Source organism: Cavia porcellus, unplaced genomic scaffold (assembly GCF_034190915.1).
Source record: "Cavia porcellus strain 051 isolate PalLab524CR breed Dunkin Hartley unplaced genomic scaffold, mCavPor4.1 scaffold_6, whole genome shotgun sequence".
NCBI lineage: Eukaryota > Metazoa > Chordata > Mammalia > Rodentia > Caviidae > Cavia > Cavia porcellus.
In genome coordinates this window covers 90,912,644-90,935,510 of record NW_026947489.1, presented here as the reverse complement: position 1 = coordinate 90,935,510, position 22,867 = coordinate 90,912,644, and the positions used below count along the sequence as shown (strand labels likewise).

Sequence of the window (22,867 nt, the reverse complement as noted above, 5' to 3'; positions counted from 1 at the left end):
TAGTTTGGTTTTTAAAAGCTACATTAAAAAATAAATTGCTTATTTAAATTTTTTCATTTACTTTTTAACATAGTTCATGATACTATTGCAGTTTTAAATCACCAGTAATGTTTCTAAAAGAACAACAATATTAACTCTTGCTCTGGATGCAGGCTTTCTGGGTTCCGATGTAAGAGTGTAATCTTATTTTTGCTGAAGTGGAGTCTTTTTATTTCTTCTTTTCACACGCTCTCCGGCTGCGCTGGGTTATCGACTGGTAATTTAAGTCGGTATCTGAGAAATCCAGAAACTCTCACCTAGCAAACTTATTAAAATATATTTCAGACAATACCATAAAACATGTGCTTTTATCATTCAAGAAAATAAATAAAAGACCAGTGTATTTCATTCTGAAGGACAGTAAAAGTTTCTTAATCCAAAGCTTCTCAGGGACTTTTTACCAGCTGGATTTATAGCCAGCCTGCCGCGTCCACCAGCCCCGTAAAACTGCCACGTCTCTGGGTCAACACCTCGTGTGAAGGTGCCACCGCTCCAAAACCCTCCTGATCGGGACAAGACGTGGGGTAGACTCTTCCCCAGCTCCACAGAGAGGCCAGCCCGCAGACACGGGCAAGAGCTGGGGGCCCTGAGGGAAGAAGGAACCCCAAGTGCTTTTTGGCTTTTAAAATAAAGTATTTATTGGAATTGCAGTAACTCATCTAGCAGAGTGTGCAAAAATGTCTGGGACCTCTTTTCTTATTTTCAGACTTTTGCAGTCGATTGAAAAGCACACCCAGCATGCTCTGGTGTTTATCATGTAGACTGGAAAACAGACCATGACAGAATTATTATGAGTGATAGCTTGGGGCAGAGAGTTTAAAGAATATTCTAAGTAAATCAGAAGTCAATTTTTGCCAAACCTATACAAGAAAAGTAAACTTCAAGCGGTGAAACTTTTTACCTCGGCTGAGGCTTCTCTGGCGTAGGTCACTGTCTCTGTCAAGGTCTGGCAGGTGATTTACACGGCAAGGGACATCTCAATGTCCGGTCTTTCGCAAGCAATGTGCAAAATGGGCTCCGGTCACTTACTGGACCGCCACGATCCACTACATTGACCTTTTGGGCAATTCCAGAGATTGCCCTTCGCCATTTAAAGACAAATGGAAACTAGCAACAAAATACAAAAATTTAAGAAAGAATTATAGAACTGAGAAAAGCAATAAAAACTCCAAAGGCCAGCATTAGATACAAAATGGAAATCTCTGAGAGTTTACCCTGAGTGCTCTCAAGCTGCTCTCTAGGGTTATTTTGCTAGGACCTAGTTAGTGTTGCCTTCCTAGCTGAGCTGAAATTACTGTTGAGTTTTCTAGCATTTGTTCTAATCTTTTTCTTTTGCTTCTGATGAGTAAATTTATTGTTCTTGAATGTAACTTTCTCAGTTACACAAAGTTGGGGCATCCTACATATCTAAAAAGTATTTTCATTTTTGTTACTTTTTAACCCCGAACAGAGCAGATCTAAGCAAATTAAGATATTTTGAGTTAGAAATTATAATACAGTTCGAAATTTTATCCACCGAACAGGTAAAAAGCTTTCCCTGTTTGTCTCCTTTTTATGTGTCTCCTCCCAAACAAACAGGGAATTCTAATGCATCCCAATCAGGGGGAAATCCTTCAAACATGCATCAAATCAAAACAAATTTGTTGTTTTTGAAGAAGCCAACCTGCAAAAGATTCCACATGATTTCCTGGTGTCCCTTGGAAAAATTAAAAAATTTTAAAAAGACACTTGCCTTTGTTGATGAAAATATTTGCATATACAAAGCAAGAAAAGAAGAGAAGCTCTTTACTTTCAGATTCGCTAAAAAGACAAAGCGAACAATTATTTTTCATAATATATTAACAAGAACTCAGCTGTGATTTCTAGGCAATCTCTCCTGTCCTTATTCTCTGATAAGTAAGTACCATCCCGTCCAACAAGCTCACGCTGGTACTTCCTGGCAGCCGCAAAGGTCAAACTTTTGCAAATAACTTCCACATTAAACTGTTACTAATGGTAATTACCCCCCAGCTGCTCATTATAACGCCCCTGATTTTAAAGGAAAAGGAAAGGAAAGGAAAAGCATAACAAATGTTAAGTTGATTAGCAAATTTTGTTTCAAAAAGAAGCACTCAAGAGTGACTTTTCTCAGTAGCCAAGCAGAGTCAGGACTCTGAGGCGGAAAGCCGTTCTTCAGAGAGCTACAGCCCAAGCCACCCCAGGAATTTCAAATCAACGGTCACAGAATGGAACCCAGGAGGAGTTGCGTCTTGTGGGACCAAATGGACAGAAACATACACAGCCCAGATGCAACTGAAGGCCATTTTCTGCTTCTCTATACAGATAAGAACGCTTCGGAGTTTTTATGAAAACCCACAGTTCCGTCTGTCTCGTGAGAAGCGCTGCCTTTACATTAAAAACAAAAATGAACCAGGCGGAGGAGGTGTCTGGGGAGCCTGATACAGATCAGGAAACGGGGTTCAGGGAGTGACCTGACTTGATTGGAGATTAACCTCAAAACTGTCACTTCGAATTACTGCTTTTTAAAACAGTGTAAACATTCACTGTTGCTGTGAGGATCCACAACGTTTTCTTACAAAGAGATTTCATCTGCAGGATTTCATCTGCAGGTTTCCTCTACTCTGATGTGATAGGAAAGCCAACAATAAACGCACAGCTCAGATTAAAACTGCCTCCGTGCAACTTTGGAGGAACGGAATCTTTAATAAGAGTGAGCTGATTGGCATGTTTTAAGAAAAGCAATTATCTTTTCATGAAGGGGGAAGAAAAGCAAATTAGTCAAAATGGCCAGCTTCTACTTGAACGCCGTGGGCTCTCTCCACCTGTAAGAGACTCCTCTTCTTTTTGTTCTGCGAGCTCTATATCGCTCTTCCTTTACGATTCCTAAGTTAGCACAGTGGCTAACATTTCTCTTTGGGGAAAAAGGTGATATTTAATACTCTAAAATATGGCTTCAAATTTATTTACAGAGTTCCCAGGTTTGCTAAAACGGGACCTATTTCCATTAGAACGGGATCTGAGCATACGGATAATTCGCCTTAAACTTCTCTCCAGGTTCTGAGCAGCCTGCAACAGGACGCACGAAGGGAGAACACTGGGTCCCACGCCCTGTCCCGGGCTGGCACGGGAAGCACGCTCATGGCAGCTTTTCATTGGCTCTTGTCTAGCGAGTAAGTATTCCAAAGCACTGCACTGCATTTAATGGTCCCCTAAAAAGCACATATAATTTTATGCTACCTGTAGACATTTATTCTGCAGGAAATGCACACACACTCATTGGCCATCTGCACACCAGACGTGGCTTCCTTCGGTTCCTCTCTACGGCCTGCAACTCTGTGAAGATCTGAGCTGCGTCCACCGAGCAGGGTGCTTCCATGGTGGATTTTAAAGCCGGCAGGATTCCCATGTTGTGGGGTATGCAATTGCTCTGATTCAATCCGCTATACAGGCTAACCACGTCCTTTCAAAAATCTAACAAAGCAAAAAGCATCTGTGAATTTGGTTGCAATCATAGCTGAGCCCTCCTCTGTTTATCTACCCAGGATGATAAAACCTCCAGGTGCCGGTTCTAGTTTATTTTTCTTTCCTTTAACTCATAATGCAAACACACTGAATTGATGGTTGTAAGAAAGTAGTATCTTTGAGGTTTTAAGGCACTCTTAAAATAAAAACCAGGAAATTCCAAGATCTGAGTGCTCATAAACTACATACGTGTACAATTTTTATCCTTGAATGAATTTTCTATGCTCCTAGAGCGAGAATACAGATTAAGGCTCCACTGAAACCAAATCCAGCAAAGTCGGAAAGTAGTATTGTCTTTTGCCACAAGAGGGGGCTAGAGAATTCCGATCGCTTCCAAGGTCTATAAAACCCTTTTAACTGCTACTTTATAGACACTCAATTACAACAGGCCATAACGCATTAAAGCATTAAAACACACATCCATTCCAGCATATGCCAAGCAGGCACTGGGGTCGGCAGCCGATCCTAACGCCGGCGTCAAGTAAACTCTCGGGGGCTTCCAGGGCTTCCCAGTTTCCTCCCTGGCACTGCCCTCCCCAAAACGAGGGCCCCCCAGTTAGATGACCCCCTTGGAGTGGCACATTCCCAGGAATCTGCAGAGTGTGGCGGGGTGGCACGAGGTAGAGATGGCGAGGATGGCAGTTTATGGAGCTTGGAAGCGCAGGGAGGCCAGGTTCCCTGGGCACTGGCAAGCGTCTTTAGGGGTGATGATGGTCAGAGCTCGGGACCCAGCTCACTCTGTGTTTTAGCATTAAGAAAAAGCTAAGATCACATGGTGAAATAACGTGATTATAAAATTATGCCTCCTCACGGCTCCCCATGCAAAAATACTACAGCACACCAGCTACGTTCTAGCCGCTTAGAGAATTGCTCGGCAAATTGGATAAAGGCTTTTATAAGTGAAAACTTCCCCGGGAAGAAAAACTCCCCCATAAATCTCAATCTTTTACAAGCTAGAGGATCCATTCTGCATAATCTTTCTCTCCTCCTAGACGCATGTATCTGGGTTTAATCCACTTAGGGGCCAACATGAAGAAGAGGCTGTCATCAAAGTGGGAAAGCGGCCTGGAGCAGGGGTCCATGCCTCCAGGACTCGAGGGACGACAGGCTGACGGTTAAAATCACCCCAAGACCCCGAAATCTTAGAGCTTCAGAAGGGGAGCACCCAAGGTAACACAGCAAAGCTCAGCGAGAGTCAGGACTCCAAGCAAATGCTGCCTTTAACTTGGCGTTTGTAGACCATAAGCGCAGGGAATCAGGCATGGTAGGCAAGATCTTCCGAGCAACAGCAGGCCACACGGACACCTGTGATAATCACCCACTCGAACACACCGGCATTAAACTTCCTGAATTCAGAGTTTGCACTCGAGGCCTTCTATAAAAGTTTACGCTCACCTGCCAGGTCACTCATTTAAAAACTGACCCTCTGCACTTAAAGCCCACCGCTGTTACGTCAGTTCCACAGTGGTGTTGCCCCTTTCAGAGGGTGGACCTTTATTCCTGGCCCCCAGTCTGGAAATGACTTCCAAAAACACTCTGGCCAGAAGCCAGATCAAATATTATTTTAACTTTCTTCCAAGCTACGGCTGGTCCAGCCAGTGAGTCTTTGCTACAAACCCCTCCTGGTCACCAGCGTGCGATCACGCACTCTGTCCTTCCCCGTGTGGGTTCCCACGTCTCCCCTCTCCAGCGAGAGTGTTCGTTCACTGAGGAATCACGTCTTCCTCCTCTTTTGTATCCTCCAAAATCACTAAACTTGTGATCACACAAGGGCATTCAATGGAGGTATTCAGTAACTAACTTTATTAGCAGAATATGGAAATCTATAGCATGGATGAGCAGGCCCAAAAGATAGCTAATTAGTCCTGCGTCCAGCCCATCGAGGGACTTGTTAGGGGGCACTCATAACTGTAACCGGTAGAATGGACAGAGCTTCGGGAAGGGGCATTCCCTCGAGGTGGCCTGGGGTTTTGTTGCATGTTGGCTGTAGGACCCAGACTCGCTGAGTCTTCGAAATTATCAAAATCAGCATCTTTGGGAAACAGAGACAAGAGGGGCGGATGTCCAAGTTCCTCCCAGCCCAGAAGCCAAAGTCCAGTGCTGGGCAAGGGGCGGGGTTTACTCGGGTCCCTGAGGCTGGCTGTGTCATGCCGAAGGGTGAAAAATGGGTCATTCATCGACAGATAATTGTTATTGTTTTTTAATTCTTCACAAAACATGTATAATCCTTGGCGATCATCTGTTTAAGTTATATAAATTACTGTCAACTGCGAAACCCGGATTGTCATCTTCCACTGTGATTTATACCAGACTGTATAAACGACATGGTGTCTTAGATCTAATAAGACATTCATCTTCATGAAGGAGGCCACTGCGACGCTGAGTGACAGTTTACTTACCCCTGTCACCGTTAACACGGAATCTTGAATTCCTCCCAGGGACCTCAAGTTGGATGGAGTCACCCGAAGCCAACAAAAACTCGCTCAGAAATCCACCGCGCTGCTAATGTGGTGTTTCACTGCGAATTTTGTTCTTGGGCTCCCCAAACATACACAAGGACCAGTTTCATGTTGCTCTGGAGTGTGAGCCTCCAATACACTCGTGTAACTTCCCCTGGGGTAGATGGTGGTCATCACCTTCCTAAAGAGACTGTGTCTCCAGCTAGCCACAAAGGGGGGGGGGGACAGCTGTCTGAAATAAAAAGAGAACGAGACGTGTGCTTATTTGAATTTCTGATGTGTATTTCTTTATAGACTGAGAGAGGCTATCCTGGGCCATTTTCATTGTCTTCATATTCTAGAACGAAAAGGAACTGAAAATCTAAATATATTTGTAGAGTTTACATTATTAAAAAAAAATACAGGAGGTCAGATGTGGGGGCACAGGCCTCTCATCCCAGCCCTCGGGAGGCTGAGGCAGGAGGATTGCCGTGAGTTCAAGGCCAACCTGGGCTACACAGTGAGTTCAGGACCAGCCTGCCATACATAGCAAGACCCTGTCTCAAAAAACTAAACCATGGGAAGAAAAATATGGTCCCCACCCCATTCACGAGAAAAAGGCAAACGACTCACTGTTTTTAGGCTGCTAATTCTCCCGGTTCACAAGGACACTGCCTGGTATTCCAGGTATTCCAGGACATCACTGGTATTCCAGGTTCTAGAGACGGCTGGTACTCAGGTGCCTGTGGTGGCCTGTAACAGGTTTCTAACATTCCTAGTGATGTAACTAAACATTGCTCCAAAGTTGTCACTGGGACCTCACCTAAGATTTATCCTGATCATTGAGGTCGTTTACCTCTAATCCCTGCACGATTAACTCACAGACCTCGGTAAGCACTGTAAAGTGTGGCTTATTTAGTCCGAGAAACAAAACGATTTATATACGAACATGAGGCCCCATGAATGCTTTTTACACCAAGTCTCAATTTTCTTGGGAGGCGCTTGCTTAGATTCTGACGCCAGTACTTGCTTATCGGGAGCAACCCTAGGGCAGGAGCTCAGTTCCTTGAAAGAACACCTTTTAAAACCAGTTAGGGATCTTTACACCTGATAACACACCCATGAGAACAGAAAAGCAAAACACATAAACATACAACTAATTAGAGATTCTAACACAACCTTCTCAACAAATAAAAGTTCCAGGGTATAGAAGATTGGAAGAGTCCATTTATAAACACAGCAAGAGCAGCTGATAAATATTTCAGGAGGGTATCTAGTACTTAAATATAAAATAATCATTACTGAGCCACAAAGGAAGTCTCAACTAAATCCAAAGATTTGTAATAGTGCAGGCTGTGGTTTTACATTGTAATGGAATAAACTTGGAAATTAATAGTAGAAGAGCAGACTTATAAGTTCCTAGAAACTACAACAAAATGCACAAAAATAAAAACCAGAACAAAAAACATCAAGAAATGCTTCTCAATCACATGTAAGTTAAAAAGAGTTTCATAAAGATTGTGAAGCACTTAGAATAAAGTTATGATTTTTATTTCTTGTGGGCTTTTGGGGGGGACAAGTTCTTACTATGTAGCCCAGGTTGGTCTTGAAGTCACTATGTAGTCCAGGCTGGCTTTGAACTCACGGCAATCCTCCTGCCTCAGCCTCCTGAGAGCTGAGATTATGTGTGTGTGGCACCGTGCCTGGTAGAATTAGGAATTATAATGAAAGTAATGTATATCAGATTTTGTGGGGGTGCCGGTAGATTAGTTGAGGAGAATTTTTAGCTCTGGATACATTTCTTTAAAAATCGATAGTACATTCAGAATCCTGGTAGGGAAGGTGAGGGGGGAGCCCACAAGAGTTTGTGGCCTTGGGGCACAAACAGGAAGCGAAGGTAGCAGGTTAGGAGCTCGCTGGGACCCCAATCTCACACACGGATTAGCTGTATCATCCACAGCAAATCACTTTTATTTCTCTAAGCCTCATTTCTTCCACCTGTACAATGGGGCACCAGTACCTCCCTGTGAACCTGTCCTTGAATTCACTAAGGTAACCCACAAAAAGCACTTTCACCAGCCCCGCCAGCTCCTAGATGCCATGATTTTAATTTTGGCCTGAGAGAATTTATTACCATCTTGAATGTCAGCCACAAAAATGTAATCAATAAACTAAACCTTAACTTTCATTTCACAGTACTAAAATAGCTCGTTTAAAACACATGATGACCCAGGGCCTTCTTTCTGTTATTAAAAGACAGAAAACCACAGCACAGAAGCAGGTCCAGCATCTTTCGCGCACTTTATCCCTGAGATGATGTATTCGCCAACCCAAAACTGGTGCATTTTGCAGCTAAAAAAGAAAGTGCGCTAAAAATAGCACTGTAAAACAAACAAACCAAAGCCACATCTCTTTAACGCCAGGGTTTCCTGCACAGGTCTGCAGACACTGCTAACCGGCATGGAGGACATTGATCCCCGGTACTTCTACAGTTCTCCTTTTCACAGCCCCCCAAAGCCTGAATCTCACTGTGCTGGAGGACAACCCCCCCCCCCCGCCAGCCGCGGATAAGAATCTGTTTCTATCAGCTCTACCCGTCCAGTGTCCCCCCTTTCTTTATCTTGGGGGCAGCCATGCCTACAGTGAGAGGCTCCGTAGTACAGAGCGCAGGTTTCTTTGAAAACAATCTGACTTTTTCTCTTTCTTCCTCAAGGAGTCACTGTGTTCTTTCTAGAATAATTACTCTCTCCTACCTGACTTTTTAAAAGGCGTAGGCAGCCAGAGGCTTTTCATGACACAAAAGGAATAAGGTTATAGAGGCACTAAAATCCATCATATACTTGCACACTGAAAACAATCAGATCCTGAACTTCTTCTTTTTTTTTTTTTTGTCTTTTTGAGACAGGGTCTCGCTATGCAGTGCAGGCTGGCCTCAAGCTCACTTTGTAGCCCAGGCTGGTCTCGAACTTGCAAAGATCCTCCTACCTCAGCCTCCAGAGTGCTGGGATGACAGGTGTGTGCCACCACACCTGGCTAGTTACATTTTTTTTTTTTAACTCACAGCCTCATGCTTGCCGGCAGATGCTGGACCACTGAGCTATATCCCCAGCCTTGAGCTTCTTAATTATCTGGCTTTTATGCAGTTATTATATTCAGTGCTTTGTACTTAAATTGTTTCCCCCTTCAGTATGATGGAGTCTGTACTTTCTGTTTAGAAACCAAAGCATCGCTGCTTTTTATGTGCGTCCCTCCCCGGTGCTGGGGCCGAGCTCCTGTGAGATTTCCTGTGCAGGACAAGCTCACTCTCGGGTATGAGTTTTACCAAGGCCAAGGAGCAGGTGGGGGCCCTGCCCTGGGGGGCGGCCAGCGCCTGTTTTCTGCATGGTTTATGCTGTAACCCGGCTTTTAGGTCTCACTGTGCACCTGGCCAGGACCTACCATTCTCCCAGACATCTTTGTGGTTTTCACAGAGGGGTAAACCAAGCATGACCTGCTCATGGCTTCTCCTCGCCGAGGCCGGGAGTGGACAGAGCAGACTGTGTCCAGCCGGGGGTGGAACTGAAACCCTTTGAACATTTTCTGGTAAAGATGTGATTGCAAAGCAAACCAGAGGAGACTGTGTTTCCTCGTATCTCCCCAGGAGCGAAGACACTGACTGTCCTTGTCCACCTTGTCTGCCTAGTGATGGCGCTCACCCAGTGAAATAGTGATCCTCATGAGGGCAGGAACCCAACACAGTTTCCACAGTCCTTGCTATTACTCGGGAGGCTGAGGCAGGAGGATCGCTAAGAATTCAAAGCCAGCGTGAACCACAGAGTGAGACCCTGTCTCAAAAAACCCAACCCACAGCAAGCTGTTCTCTGTAAAGGGAAATCTAAATAAACAGGATATAATGTCTATGCTAAATCTTAGCACCTCTGTAACCGTCTCTTCCATGTAACGGGAATTCATATCCTCTTTCATTTTCAGGAAAGGAAAGAGGCTTTTATCCTTCCTGCTGTGGATTCGGCACCGTGCCCGACCTGCTGCTGTGCGGAAACTCTTGACGTCAACGCGAGAACCCGGGAGTCAAGATTTTAGCTGCTACCATCGACCTGGTCACTTTGGGAATTGTTAACTTTCATGCAGAGAACTAGGAAACCATCTGCTAAGTAAGAATTTAATACTACTAGTGTAATTGGCTTCTTCCCTATAGGAATCTTTATGGAATAAAGTTCTCGACTTTGATAGGCTCCAGACACTAAAGTAACCTTTTGCACGCTGTATGTGCGTGTGTGTGTGTGTGTGTGTGTATGTGTGTGTGTGTGTGTCTTGTGTGTGTGGTGCTGGGGACCAAACCCAGGGCCTCCCGCACTTTAGACCAATGTACTGCCCCTGAGCTCGATATATCCCAGTGCCATCGATAGAGGCTTTAAATTTCAACCATATGTATTTATTTGCTTACTTTTGGTTTTTTTGAAGACAGGGTTTCACTCTGTAGCTCAGGCGGGCCTCAAACTCATGATGACCCTCCTGCCTCAGCCTCCCTAGTGCTTGGCTTACAGCTGTGCACCACTGCACCCAGCTGTGTAATGAATGCTGCCGGCTTTACATTGTAACTTATGGCCCGGTGTAGTGATGCAGGCCTGTGATCCCAACACTGTGAGAGCAGGAGATCCCAAGTTAGAACCCAGCCTGGGTAATTTTGTCACTTAGTGAGGCCCTGGATCATAATAAAACACAAAGTCATTAAATAAATAAATAGAGCTGGGGTGTGGTGTAGCTCAGTGTAAAGGTCTGGGTTCAATTCCTATGACTAAAAAAAGTTTTAAATTATGCAAGTATTGAGGCTTTAGGGGAGAGTTCAGTCCGTTTTGCTCTGTAATAGACTCAGACTGCTATTTTAAAAACTCATATAAGTTTTATTTGTGCAATTGTTTTGTATATAAATGTTTATTTTCCTGACACTTACTTCAACGTCATGTGTTAACTGACACCTCTACAAATTCCTTGGAAGCTGTCCTCTGTGGTGGCCCGGAGAACCCACACATTGTGGAGGCTGGAAATCTGGAAAGGATCAGGGACATGCATATTCAGGCCGCAAACTCAGCACCAGCCAGCTCCCCTGAGAGGTCTCTCTGTGTCTTGCTGCATCCTCAGCTGTGTTTGAGAAGGCTGGGAATCACCCCGGAAGTGACTCAAGGATTCTCGAGGTGCTGATGTTCTGACACTGTGGAGCACTGGATTAACCAAAGCCCCACGAAAGTTAGTTTCTTTATGTTTTGCACTGTTAATTTTCTACAATTATTAATCAGCTCCTGCAGTAATTATTAACCTTTCCATTCAAACCGTGCTTTTAGTTTAATATCTGAGTCAGGAGAGCTCCTCCACTGTGAGGCCCCATTTGTAACATGTAAGCGTTACTGATTTTGCTAACAGGCAAAGCTTGAGAACAGTACGGTGCTTCTGCGAGATTCCGCCCGGGCCCGTAGCTCTGACTCGGAGGCCGCTAGTCAGTGAGGACCGAGCGGATATGATTCACCAAAAGAGCTGCATGAAAAGGAGTGAAAAAGAGAGGATACGGATTCTAAACTCTAAACTTGATGTTTGGAAGAAAAAAGACACAGATGGGAAGATTATAGGTTAATAAAGAAAAAAGAAGAAACGCTTACCAACTTTATTCTTAAACCTTTCAAGGAGCGACGCTCTTTCCATTTCATGTTTAGTCACCCTCCCCGCTGCTGGTCCAAGCCAGGTGACCTCCAGTGGCGTGGCTTCGTGGTGACCACGCAGCCCTCCGCTCGCTGGCTGACCCCACCCCGGGACAGCTGAGCTTGAGCCGGAAACTGGCCGCCACTAGGCCAAAATCTTTGCACTCCTGTGTCTTATTATCGGGTCTCGGCCTACTCCGCACACTTCTGTTCCACACCGTGTGAAATGTGGGCCCCCGCACCTGAGTCACTTCCCCCCACTTCCCAAAGTTCAGGTAACATGGATGCACCCAAGGAAGTGCCAGCAGTTCTTGTGTCTGTCCCTTCCCTTTGAACAACACCGTGACATCGGGGCCAGGGGAGGACACAGGCGAAGGGACATCGCATAGAGCTCAGGGGTCTCCAACCAGCCAGGCTGAACGAATAACCCGGTTGTTGTGAAAGAAAACCCCCGCTCTTGAGCACGTCGGCGAAGCTGGGAAATCCCCAGGAACGGTACACAGGGTCCACGACCTCCAAATGCCCTGGCAGCCTCTGAGCTGGCACCGTTAGGAAAAGATCAAAGATGCTGCTTCCAGCTCCACCGTGGAGTCAGCGTCTCCCCAGTCACCTCCGCTCCACGAGAAGCCACGCCACACTGCCCTGTCTGTGCACACGCTGCCCTGTCTGTGCAAAGGCGCGGTTGCCCACCTGGCGCACACAGGGTATAAGCTGCCAAAAGGCAGAGCTAGAAGCACCAAAGGGAGCAGAGTGGGCCCCTGCCGTGCAGGGAGATGGCACTCACCCTCATCCTGGTACTCTGCCAACGAGGGGGCGTCTGAGGCCAGCAATGGGCCGTGAGCGTCATCAGAACTGTCAGGTCCGCGTTCTCCTCCTGAGTGACAAGAAGGGAGAGGAGTCATCCTCTGGACATCGTCACAGAGCTGTGGGTAGGTTCTCCTGCCACTCACACACACGCACACCTGCACACGCGTGTACACACAAAGCATCTTTTACTTAAACATGGCCTCGATTCATTAACCAACAAAACATGTCACTCTGAGGACCAGCTTACCTGGATGGAAATTTTCCACTCAAGTAATTCTCCCCACTAGAGCTAAAGAACTGTTAGGTCACCCTGGGAAGACGGCGCCCCACCCCGTCCTACCTAGAATTTTCTGCTTAGGGACTTCTCCCTGCTCAGAGACCTCTCCCTCCTACTCTGCGCCAAGCAGCTACAGACAACTTTATCCTCAGCACTGTTTACTCCATATTTTCAAAGAAAATAGAAGGAATAACAAAGGGTTGAGCTATACATGATACAATATAGCAAGGTCAGTATTTTTTCTTTCTCTGAAAACTAAGGGACAGAGAGAACCGGCCTTGGCCAGCTTCTCTTTCTATTTAAATCACTACTTGTTTTGCAAGCTTAATAAAGTTCTCTCTGTAATTCTAGTTTACAGCCCAGGCCAGCAACCTCAGAGGAGTTCTAAAAGCACTAAAAAGGTAATATTTGCTCTGCAAAATGACTTTGATAAAAGGTAATGCATATACAACACCGGATTATGCAATTAAAATCATGCTAATCCCTTTTGGGTGTTTTCAGCCTACACGGAATGGTATCCTGGAGAAGTGGCTGGTGATATTGTGATACTTTAAAAGGTTCAGACGGAAGATGTTAGCTAATTCAGAAACCGGAAGCAGGAGAGCCACAGATGGCTGTCCCCGCGTCCCCCAGCAGAGGTGCGGCTGCCGGTGAAAGGCCACCGCAGCTGTTCGTGCCTCTCACCAACTGGAGCGGGCATCCCCAGCCGAACTGAAAGTTATCTCCGATTGTCATTTACCGAGGAAGCCGCCGGTGCTAAGCTCGGTAAACACTGCAGCGTTTTGGCTCTGGCTTTCACCCAGGGAGCTGTGAGAGCAAACAGCCCACACAGAATCTCCACTGCCTCACTCAGAGGTTTATTTCCTACAATTAAACGGGAAGGGTGGGGAGGTATAAAATGGTAAAACCGAACAGCCATGTCCTTCCCTGTCCATAAATTATGCAATTCTGGCTCACTTGCCCTCAGATGCGCGAAGGTAGGCAGAACACCCACAGGTTAGGGACGTTAGAAATACACTGTAGAGCTTTAACCCTCACACAACAGTCACAGGCTGACGCCAGAAGAAATGCTGCCGCCGATTAGTTCGCTTCGTCAGGGACAAAGCTTGGAGTTAGACGCAAGGCAGCGCTGCAGTTTCCATAAAAACCAGAAAAAAATTCCCGAATCCTGCATCGAAGTTCAAGATGCTCAAATTTTACATCAGTGCAAATCCACAGAAATCAAATCCACACACCGCAAGCCGCATCCTCCTACTTGGGGGAGCTGAACATGAGCTGTGAGTTGAAAAGAAACGTTTGAGTCAAATAAAAACTCTTTTAAAAAAAGAAAGCAGGTAATTTGGATCACAAGCAAAATCTGACATTGGTAGTTCGCATGCATAGAACATCACTTATGAACTATCATTCAAAGACAAACCTGCAACGCAAACCCATACAGACTATTTATAGCTAGTAGCATTTTAAAAAGCTTTTAAAAACATCTAGGTCAGGAAGGCTTTTGTTGACTATGTTGTATTTTTTTTTAAAAAGAACTGTTTTTCTTTGGGGATCATTTAGGTTTATGTAAGTGTCACAAAGATAGTACAGAGATTTTCTATAGACTTCTCACCGATTTTTCCCAGGGTTGCCTTCTTCCATAACTAAAGTGTGTCTTCCAAAGCAAGAAACTAAGGTCACTCCACTGCGACTCACTGAATTACAAGCTTTATTTGCTTTTCACAAGTTTTTCCGCAATGCCCCTTTTCTGTTCCGGGATCTAGTGTGGGCTTCCGTGGTGCACGCCTATAATCCCAGCACTCAGGAGGCTGAGGCAGGAGGATCATTGCGAGTTTAAGACCAGCCTGGGCTACAAAGTGAGCTCAAGGCCAGCCTGGAGTATATAGGGACACTCTGTCTCAAAACGACAAAAAAAAAGGAAAGACAAAAGAAAAGTTGCTTCCACAGTGTCCTGTGGTCACTGAGATTGTTACCCAAGGTGGCAATTTGACAACTATTCTGCCCCCAGTACCAGATGTGTCCCTGAAGGGTGGGGGTGGCAAACCCATGGCAGGTGGGCCACAGCCAGCTGATTCTGGTTGTCGGCAACTCTAGAAGGCTTGCCAGCACCGCCACAGCAGGGCAACAGGGAGGGGATACAACAGGAGGTATGGAGACAGCCTGGGTGGGTGCTGCACACACCCGGGGGCAGGGAAGCCTGGAAATCCGCCCTGCGCGCCAGTCAGTGGCCCACGAGGACACTGTTGTTACAAGTGTTCCTATCAGGTGGCCCGGCTCCCCTGGGCTCACAGGGAGCCTAGCCTGAGCCTCTGGCTACGGAGATGCTCCTGGGTAATTAAAATGATTACTCCACTGCTCAAGCTGCATGGGTGAAAAGTTTTATAGAAGAAGCAGCAATTACCCTGGTCATCTTGGATGGGTATAAGTGGAAGGTGTCATTTCTCCTTAAAAACAGACCCGATTCATCCACGTGTCCCCCGGATTCACCCACGGTTCTGCCAACTGCAGTCCCCAAGGGTCGTGGCTGCAGTCTTGGGGGATCAGACATGAACGATCACAAACTCCAGTGACGGACATTTCCACCGGGAGGCTCTGCAGTGAGGCTCCGAGTGCCACCTCCGCACCCGGGCGGCTCACTCGGAATCCGCGCAGATCGATCCAAGCCCACCGCGTCTCCATCCGTCACGCCACTTCCTCGCTGCCTTTCCAAATAAGAGCTGGGGCCACACCTGCAGTCAGCTGTGGATCTGCTCCTCCATTCCAGCTAGCGTAAGAACCGGGCGCTGGCGCGCTCCTCGGGGTACTCAGTAACCAGCGAGCCAGCACCGAGGGCCCGTTGGGGAGCAGATTTCCCCCCTGTGCTCGTCCGAGAGTCAAACTCAGTAAGTTGGGAACTTCTGAGGGCTGGAGCAGAAAGATAAAGCAGCTTTGCGTCAGGTGTGAGGTAATTATTTGCCAGATTTCTGTGCTGTTTTTATTCCCTGCATTTTCATTAACCGTTAATGAGTTTCCCCCTTAATTCTAAGACTTTCTACCATCGGTAGCCATTGCACGTTGGCTTTTATTTCTTTTCCTCCTCCTTCTGCCACGGATCCAGCCGGCTGTGGGTGCTCCACGAGCTTTACGGAGATGTGAATTAAGCTGCTAAAAACTTTCACTTACGAATCGGATTCCAAATAAAATGGGGAGAATGAACCACAATGCTGCCCCCTTGTAACTATTTTGCTTCACAATAAACTCGAGTCCTGAACTCGCAGGTACCAGTAACGGATAGAAAGAGTGTACATTGACAATTTTACCCCCCAAAACAAGGGAGAAATAAACTATGACAGGAAGCAGTTTAAGCATAAACACACACACACACACACACACACACACACACACACACACACACGGATGGCAGGTAACGGCAGAGACATAAATACGTGTTTGCTTATTCGACATGCAAAGGCTCGATGGTTTTTCATGTTAGGTTTGCTCATCTTTTACAATTAACTGTGAGGCATGGTATAAAGATGGCTAAGACTGTTTTAGGGCTTGCTGGAAACTTTCTACAGTTGCTAACTCTTTCCCATGGATCTCTGGATAACTAAAGAAATGGAAACTAAAGTCCACTCGGGCACACTTTTCTGTTTCTTCTTATTCTTGCCGCCACTGTTGGGGGACACAGGATTCCCCGCCCTGTTTAACATTTACGGATGCACGAGCCCTACGTCGCCCTCTTCAAACAAATAAATCCTCACTAAAATGCTATAATAAGGTCCCTGATCCAAATCCGGTTAGTTTTCATGCTTGACGGTATTAATATCACCAGATTTTCACAGGCCAATTTAATCAGAATTTGGTTCCTAAGGCTGCACCGCAGTCAGAGCAGCGAGGTTACAATTTATTATTCTCTTGATTATAACCACGCTCCCAGGTCACCGAAGCTCACCCCAGTGGGGGAGATATTTGGGAACAGACATGACCATGTATGTCAAATGTTACCCACGTGCAAATATGTTCTGGAGGACATGTGTGACACCCTGGTGACGGTCCTGCCACGCATCCCTTATAAATGACCCCCCACGCTCATGCATTACAAAATGTATGGCGTTTCCCACCGAATATTTTAGCACCTCCGCTGATGGCTAAATTTCCGTTTGGACGGGGATGGTTAGTTCCTGCCATTTATCCATGTAGTGCCAAGGTCTCAAATTCTTCTCTGCCCTGTACAGTCTGCCTTTCTGTCCGTCTTTTCTCTCTCTCTCTCCTAGATCTATCCATAACTCAATATATAAATATCTCCTCTCCCTCAAGGCCTTGGGGGGTGTAATAGCACCAAATGCCATTAAGTCCCCAGAGCAAATGACAGGCCAGGTAAAGAAGGAACTTTGCCATTTATCAGCCTCTTAAAAAGTTACTCCAGGTAGATCCCAAATGTGCAAGGTGGGCCAAAGCCCAAGCTCTGCAGCCTGGGATACTGTTTGTTGATTGCATAGCCACGGCGGTGCCTGTAAGAACCTTCAGAAATAACACAGAGAGCGGAGGAGCCTGAATGATCGGAAACAGAACCAAATTGGTTAGGGGCTGAAGAACAGTGGCTGCGCCACCACCTGTGAATGCCACGACTAAAGGCAGCACGGCTTAATAATATTCTCAAATGAACTACATCTGTCACCGGTGGACTGGACAGAACAATACCCCAGGGAGCCGGTTGGAAACGTCTTGTTCCTCCCGCCTGCCCCCCCCCCATTTGTCCTTTTCCGTGCAGTTCCTCACTTTGACCAGTAGGGTGAGCTGCAGCGTGTGTCATCACCTTAGCTAGACAGACAGACCGACTCTTCTTCCCTCCCTCCCTTCTTTGACAAACGCTGCGGATTTTAACCCTTCTTAGGCATTACATCAAGGCAAACAAAAGTTGCTTTACATAAAAACGTATAATAGATACTAAGAAATGGGCAGGAGATGTTCACACGAGAGGAGGAAAAGGCAGGGGGAGGAGGAAGGAAGGGAAAAGAAAAAACAGAAGGGGAGAAACGGAAACAAAGCTTTTGCAAATAAGGAGGGGAAGAAGGGTGGGAGGGAGGGAGGGGAAAAGGGAAGAAAAGAAGCAAGTCTGTCACGTGCAGGGACAAATTCCCTCTGATGAATGTGACCATTTTGCATGTCTAAAATGCACCAGTAAAATAAATTTTAAAATTAGTTTAAAAAGGCACAACCCCTGGATGCACGGGAGGACCGGCAGCCGCAAGCAGGACCTGCAGCTGAGTGGGTGACAGGCACCCTCCAGAAAGCAGAGCAGCCTGCCAGCCGGCCCCTGCCTCGGCACCGACATAGCTCACCCACTGCCTCGACTGCCAGCTGCCCCCAGCACGGAACCCGCTGGCCTGGAGACTTTCAAAAGGAAGGAGATTTTGACAGGACTCAGAACACGTAGACAGAGGCATGTGGTCGTCTGTGGATAAATATACTGTATGCATTCGTCACAAAGCAACCTCAAAACGATAGCCTGGGATTATCGGCTCATGGTTTTCTTTGGACAACAGGGTTCTCAACCCTCGATTTGAACTATGAAACTATTCAACTGCATTGACTTGCAGAAGAAGGTCGGTTATAATAATAATTTAAAACTTTTTTTGAAGACAAGGTTTCACTATGTAGTTCAGGCTGGTGTTGAACCCACTGCGTAAAGCCCAGGTTGGCCACAAACTCTCAGCGATCCTCCTGCCTCAGCCTCCTACGTGGTGGATGACAGGCCTGCATCACTGTGACTAACAATAAAAATCTGAATATCTTGTTGAACTCTTGTGGATGTCGGCTCTGGGTCAGGGCTCTTCCCGCAGGACCTCAGTGGATCCTCCGGACAATCCTTGTATATGTTGTATCTCAAAGATGCTGATGAAGATCCTGAGACCCCAGGGAGGAAAAAGCTTCCCCAAAGTCACAGAATTGGCTCCAGAGTGGTTCCAGGCCAGTTCTGACCCCACCTTGACCGATGACTGAAGTCTTTTCCTGACCCAGTGAGCTCTGCAGGCTCCAGAGCTGAGCGTTTTATAAATCACAATCATTACTCAAAGGCAAAGCACACTGAACGACAGACCATGACTTGAATTTATGGCGTTAATTAGTATTTTTTTTACTTCAGTAAAATAAGTCCAAGATCAAAATATAAATTATTTCAGTGGTAGGGACAGCAGCAGGCACACCAGGGGTGGAGGCCGAACGGCCAGAGGAAGCCAGATTCGGTCAAGTAGAAAGTGGCCTAATTCCCAATTCCAATTTATTAGACTAATATTGTTGCAATTTCTAAAACACTACTTTATGGCATGAATTTCATGCTTACAAACTTTAATACAACTACTTCATGCTTAGTCAGATCAATGTATTGAATTTTTTCCCAGCTCCTCCTGTTTGATTCTGTGGAATCTGGGGTATTCTGACCCTGCACCATCAAAGTTGGTCCAGTGTGTTCCTTCTTAAAAATGGGTCTGATCTGGCTTGGTTAAAGGACACGTTTCTTTTTGGGCAGCATTAAGATTTAAGTCACAGAGAAGAAAAATGCAAAATTATAACAGACCTTGGCCCATGCTTTTTTAAAGATAGGGTCTCACTATGTGGTTCAGGCTGGAATCAAACTTGTGATCCTCCTGCCTCAGCCTCCTGAGTACTAGGATTACAGGCATGTGCCACCACGCCTGGTTGATATCTCCTTATTTTAAATTTTTATTTTTCCTTTATGTCGAGGCATGATTAACACAAATAAAGTATACAAATCTTTAAAGCAAGAGATATCATTCTGGCCAGACGTGGTGGTACACACCTGTCATCCCAGCACTCCAAAGGCTGAGACAGGGGGATCTCTGCGAGTTTGAGTCCACCCTGGGCTACACGGTGAGCTCAAGAGGCCAGCTTGGCTACACCGTGATACCCTGTCTCAAAACAAACAGATGCACACAAACGCTTAAAAATTAGTTCTATGAACTTTTACAAATGAAAAACAAAGGACTGAGACCAGGTAAAGAAATGCACCCAGAGGGGCTGGGGATTTAGCTCAGTGGCATAAGCACCTGCCTTGCAAGCAGGCGGTCGTGAGTTTGATCCCCGGTACCGGCAAAAAAAAAAAAAAAAAAAAGAAAGAAATGCACCCAGAGAAAGTTCCTTTGTGCATCATCCGACAACAGTGCTTTCTAACTTTTTTTTTTTTTTTTTTTTTTAGCAAATCCATCACAGGGGTAGAAAAGCACCCCTCAGTACAGACTCTCCTCAGACCAGGCAGGTGTTTTTCAGCCTGTCTGTAGGACTTAAACTTATGAGATCGATTGTGAGAGCCAATATCTCATACAAAAAAGCTCAGGAGAGATACTTCAGTCTTTAAGCTTTTGCTAGCTCCTTACAATGTATGTGGTAGAGTCAGACCCATTTGAAAACTTCTATAATTTATTGTACCGCTCGCTTCTGACGGCTCCGCCCTCCACACACCTGGCTGACAGCGACTCGTCACCAGGAAGCCCAGGAAACGCCAGGCTGCTCTTTTACCCCATCACCGGCCCTCGCCCATCAACCCATCCTCAGAAACAAACCAGTAAACAGGGTGAAGCTGACTGGGTGAGACTATCGTGATTCTCCTGAAAAAAGAGCTCACGACCACATTTTGCTAAAACATCATATTAAATAAAAAAATACTAACGAGGAGCTAGGATGTAGCTCAGCGGCACAAGCGCCTGCCTGGCAAGTGCGAGGTCTTGAGTTCGAGTCCTGAACCAAAAATAAATAAATAAACATAAAAATAAAATTCCATTAAAAAATTGTACCTGGAAAAAAATTTCAGACATTACTAAAAGACACAGAATGGGAGCTCGGCTCCTCCTGCTCTCTTGGTCCTCTCCAACAGCAGCTGTCTGGGGGTTCCTGGGCCCCTAACTTTCCATCCAAAGCCGCCGAACACCTGTGTTTAGTGGTGTGCAGTCTTCCTCCTCTTCCTTCTTCTCTTCCTCCTTATTTTTCTTCCTCTGGCACTGGGGCTCAGCCCAGAGACACCCTCTAGCTGAGCTACATCCCCAGGCCCTTATATTTTTTAATGAGTCTCATTACATTCCCTGGGCGGGACTCGAACTCGTGATCCTCCCAGACTGCAGACGCGCTCACCATATTCGGGCATTTTCCATTTATCTTATTAAACAAATGCTAGCGCTTGCTCTGTTCGGCCCCTGCTTTCCTTCTTAACCATTCATCTCAATGACTGCCCCATCAGCACGCACAGATGTATGCACTTTAGCTGGTCTGTTAAAAACTGAAAATAAGTCACATGGTGGAAAGTCACCAAAGGGTATAAACCATGCCGCTCCTCTCTGCGTGACACTGGCGTCCCTGCAGAGCTGTGACGGCCATGGATGGCTTCACTTGTATCCTTCCAAAAACATTCTAGACACAGAAGTGTGTACACACACGTGAACACACACGGGCACATGTGAGAAAAATGACCTGCAAGTCAACCTAATAACTGCCACTCAAGAGCACTACTGGGACACATTTATATGTAATTTTCATGCTCTGTACAGCAAGACATCCCATGGACCTGGCATAACTTACGTCTTGCTGACCATTTGGGCTGTCTGGATTTAATTCCATCCCAGTGACGTGATGGGACCGTCACACCATGCACACAGCACAAGAGCAGCTGCGTCTGGGTTCAGTGATTTCTTTTACATGTGTGAAAATCAGGGTTCTTTTTTCCTCCACGTTATACCTGAAGATGACTTCCTTTAGGGTAAAATATTTAGACGGGACTTACAAATCTTAGAAAATTTTAATTTTGAAAAAGAAAAATGCAAGTCCCTTTTGCTTTAAAAACAAACCTTAGTTTCTCGGACAGTAGCTGAAAACTCTTAATGCATGTATTTGAAAATCCGTTTCACTCGGGGAAAAAAGCCTGAGCAGTAGATGTACAGGAAGTAAACTATTTGAAAAAGCATCGAGTCCAGTAACAGAGAAGTTTTGTCTGTTTCCGCCCATTCATGAGGGAAAAATGTAGCAAATGTCGGGGCGTGAGGCGGAAGGGGGTCGGCCGGAAGGCCACTGTCAGAGCCTGCGGTTGGCCCAAGCGTCTGTGACCATTTCTCCCCATCAATTTTCCAAAACAAAACACGTGGGAGGGTTTCTTTTTTTAAAAAAAGTATAGGTTATGGTAGTCTAGGTTCCTGCCTGATGCTTATGTTTATAAAATATTAGCATTCCAGAAATAGTGATAGATACTTAACAAATTATAAATACTGCAAATGCAGGCTTTTTTCTTACATTGGCAAACACATCATAACTTCGGGCCGTGGCTCTTTGTATAAATCCTGCGTAGGGCTGTGCTGAGCTTCTGGCACAACTGCAAAGAGGATTTTTGTAAGTCAGACTTAGTAAAATCACCACACACTCCATTAATTCGAAAACACTCCCTGCCACTTCAAAGGAAGCCCTCGGCTCCTCCTTCTCTCCTTTGGGATTTAAAGATTGTGTTTCTATGCTGCTCTCATGTTTTGCTTCTTGTGGTTGTCATAACTACATGCTCCAAGTGAGTGACTGTGAGGGACAAGTCAGGCGACTCTGGAGCTTCCACCGACGTGTGTCGGGCATCACACTGCCAATGGGCTCATAAATCTGACCCCTGAAGTACTGAGCAATAAAATTCTATACATGCACCCTACAAAAACAAACCTTTAAAAACACACACGTGTGAATCCATGGCCCTGAGCCAGGACTCAGGGGGAACGGGTGAGGTGATTTTGTTCTTGTTTTGTGCCAAGAATCGAACTCACAACCTTGCACTTGCTAGGCAGGCGCTGTGCCACTGAGTTGCATCCCTGATCCTGAAATGTGGAAATACGCATGAAACATACTTTATCGAAACTCCACACAGGCACTTGCCTGGTCCCGCTCTTAACAACTCCCTGAAACTCCTCGTTGGGAAGCAGCCTGAATTAGCGGGGGGTTTATAGCTGAGGATACCAACATGCAGAGGCTCCCAGAAAGAGGACCTGGCATTCCTGTTCGGGTCTGATTCACAACCCACACTCTCCCACCACAACAAGGTCAACTTGAAGCAACTTTAAAACACAGTTCATGATTCC

At 45.9% G+C, this 22,867-nt stretch overlaps 1 protein-coding gene, 1 long non-coding RNA gene and 1 pseudogene across 5 annotated transcripts in view; 1 reads left to right on the top strand and 2 right to left on the bottom strand.

The window, feature by feature from the left end:
* Positions 1 to 22,867, bottom strand: part of Skap1 (src kinase associated phosphoprotein 1) — a 222,539-nt gene that overhangs the window by 151,218 nt on the left and 48,454 nt on the right. For 2 of the 3 annotated variants that reach the window (XM_063251431.1, XM_063251430.1), the window contains exon 4: positions 12,474 to 12,563. The exons of the other annotated variant lie outside the window; for it this stretch is intronic. In XM_063251431.1, coding sequence (XP_063107501.1) covers positions 12,474 to 12,563 — 90 coding nt within the window. The remainder of the gene's footprint in view (positions 1 to 12,473; positions 12,564 to 22,867) is intronic. 3 annotated transcript variants of the gene reach the window in all.
* LOC134476543 (uncharacterized) lies at positions 2,205 to 6,232 on the top strand. 2 transcript variants are annotated; one of them, XR_010048317.1, is made up of 3 exons: positions 2,205 to 2,863; positions 3,094 to 3,209; positions 3,283 to 6,232. It is a non-coding gene; the product is annotated as an uncharacterized LOC134476543 (long non-coding RNA). The 2 variants fall into 2 exon arrangements; XR_010048318.1 differs by having other exon boundaries at positions 2,206 to 2,863; positions 3,298 to 6,232.
* LOC111755969 (small nucleolar RNA SNORA12) lies at positions 20,070 to 20,190 on the bottom strand (annotated as a pseudogene).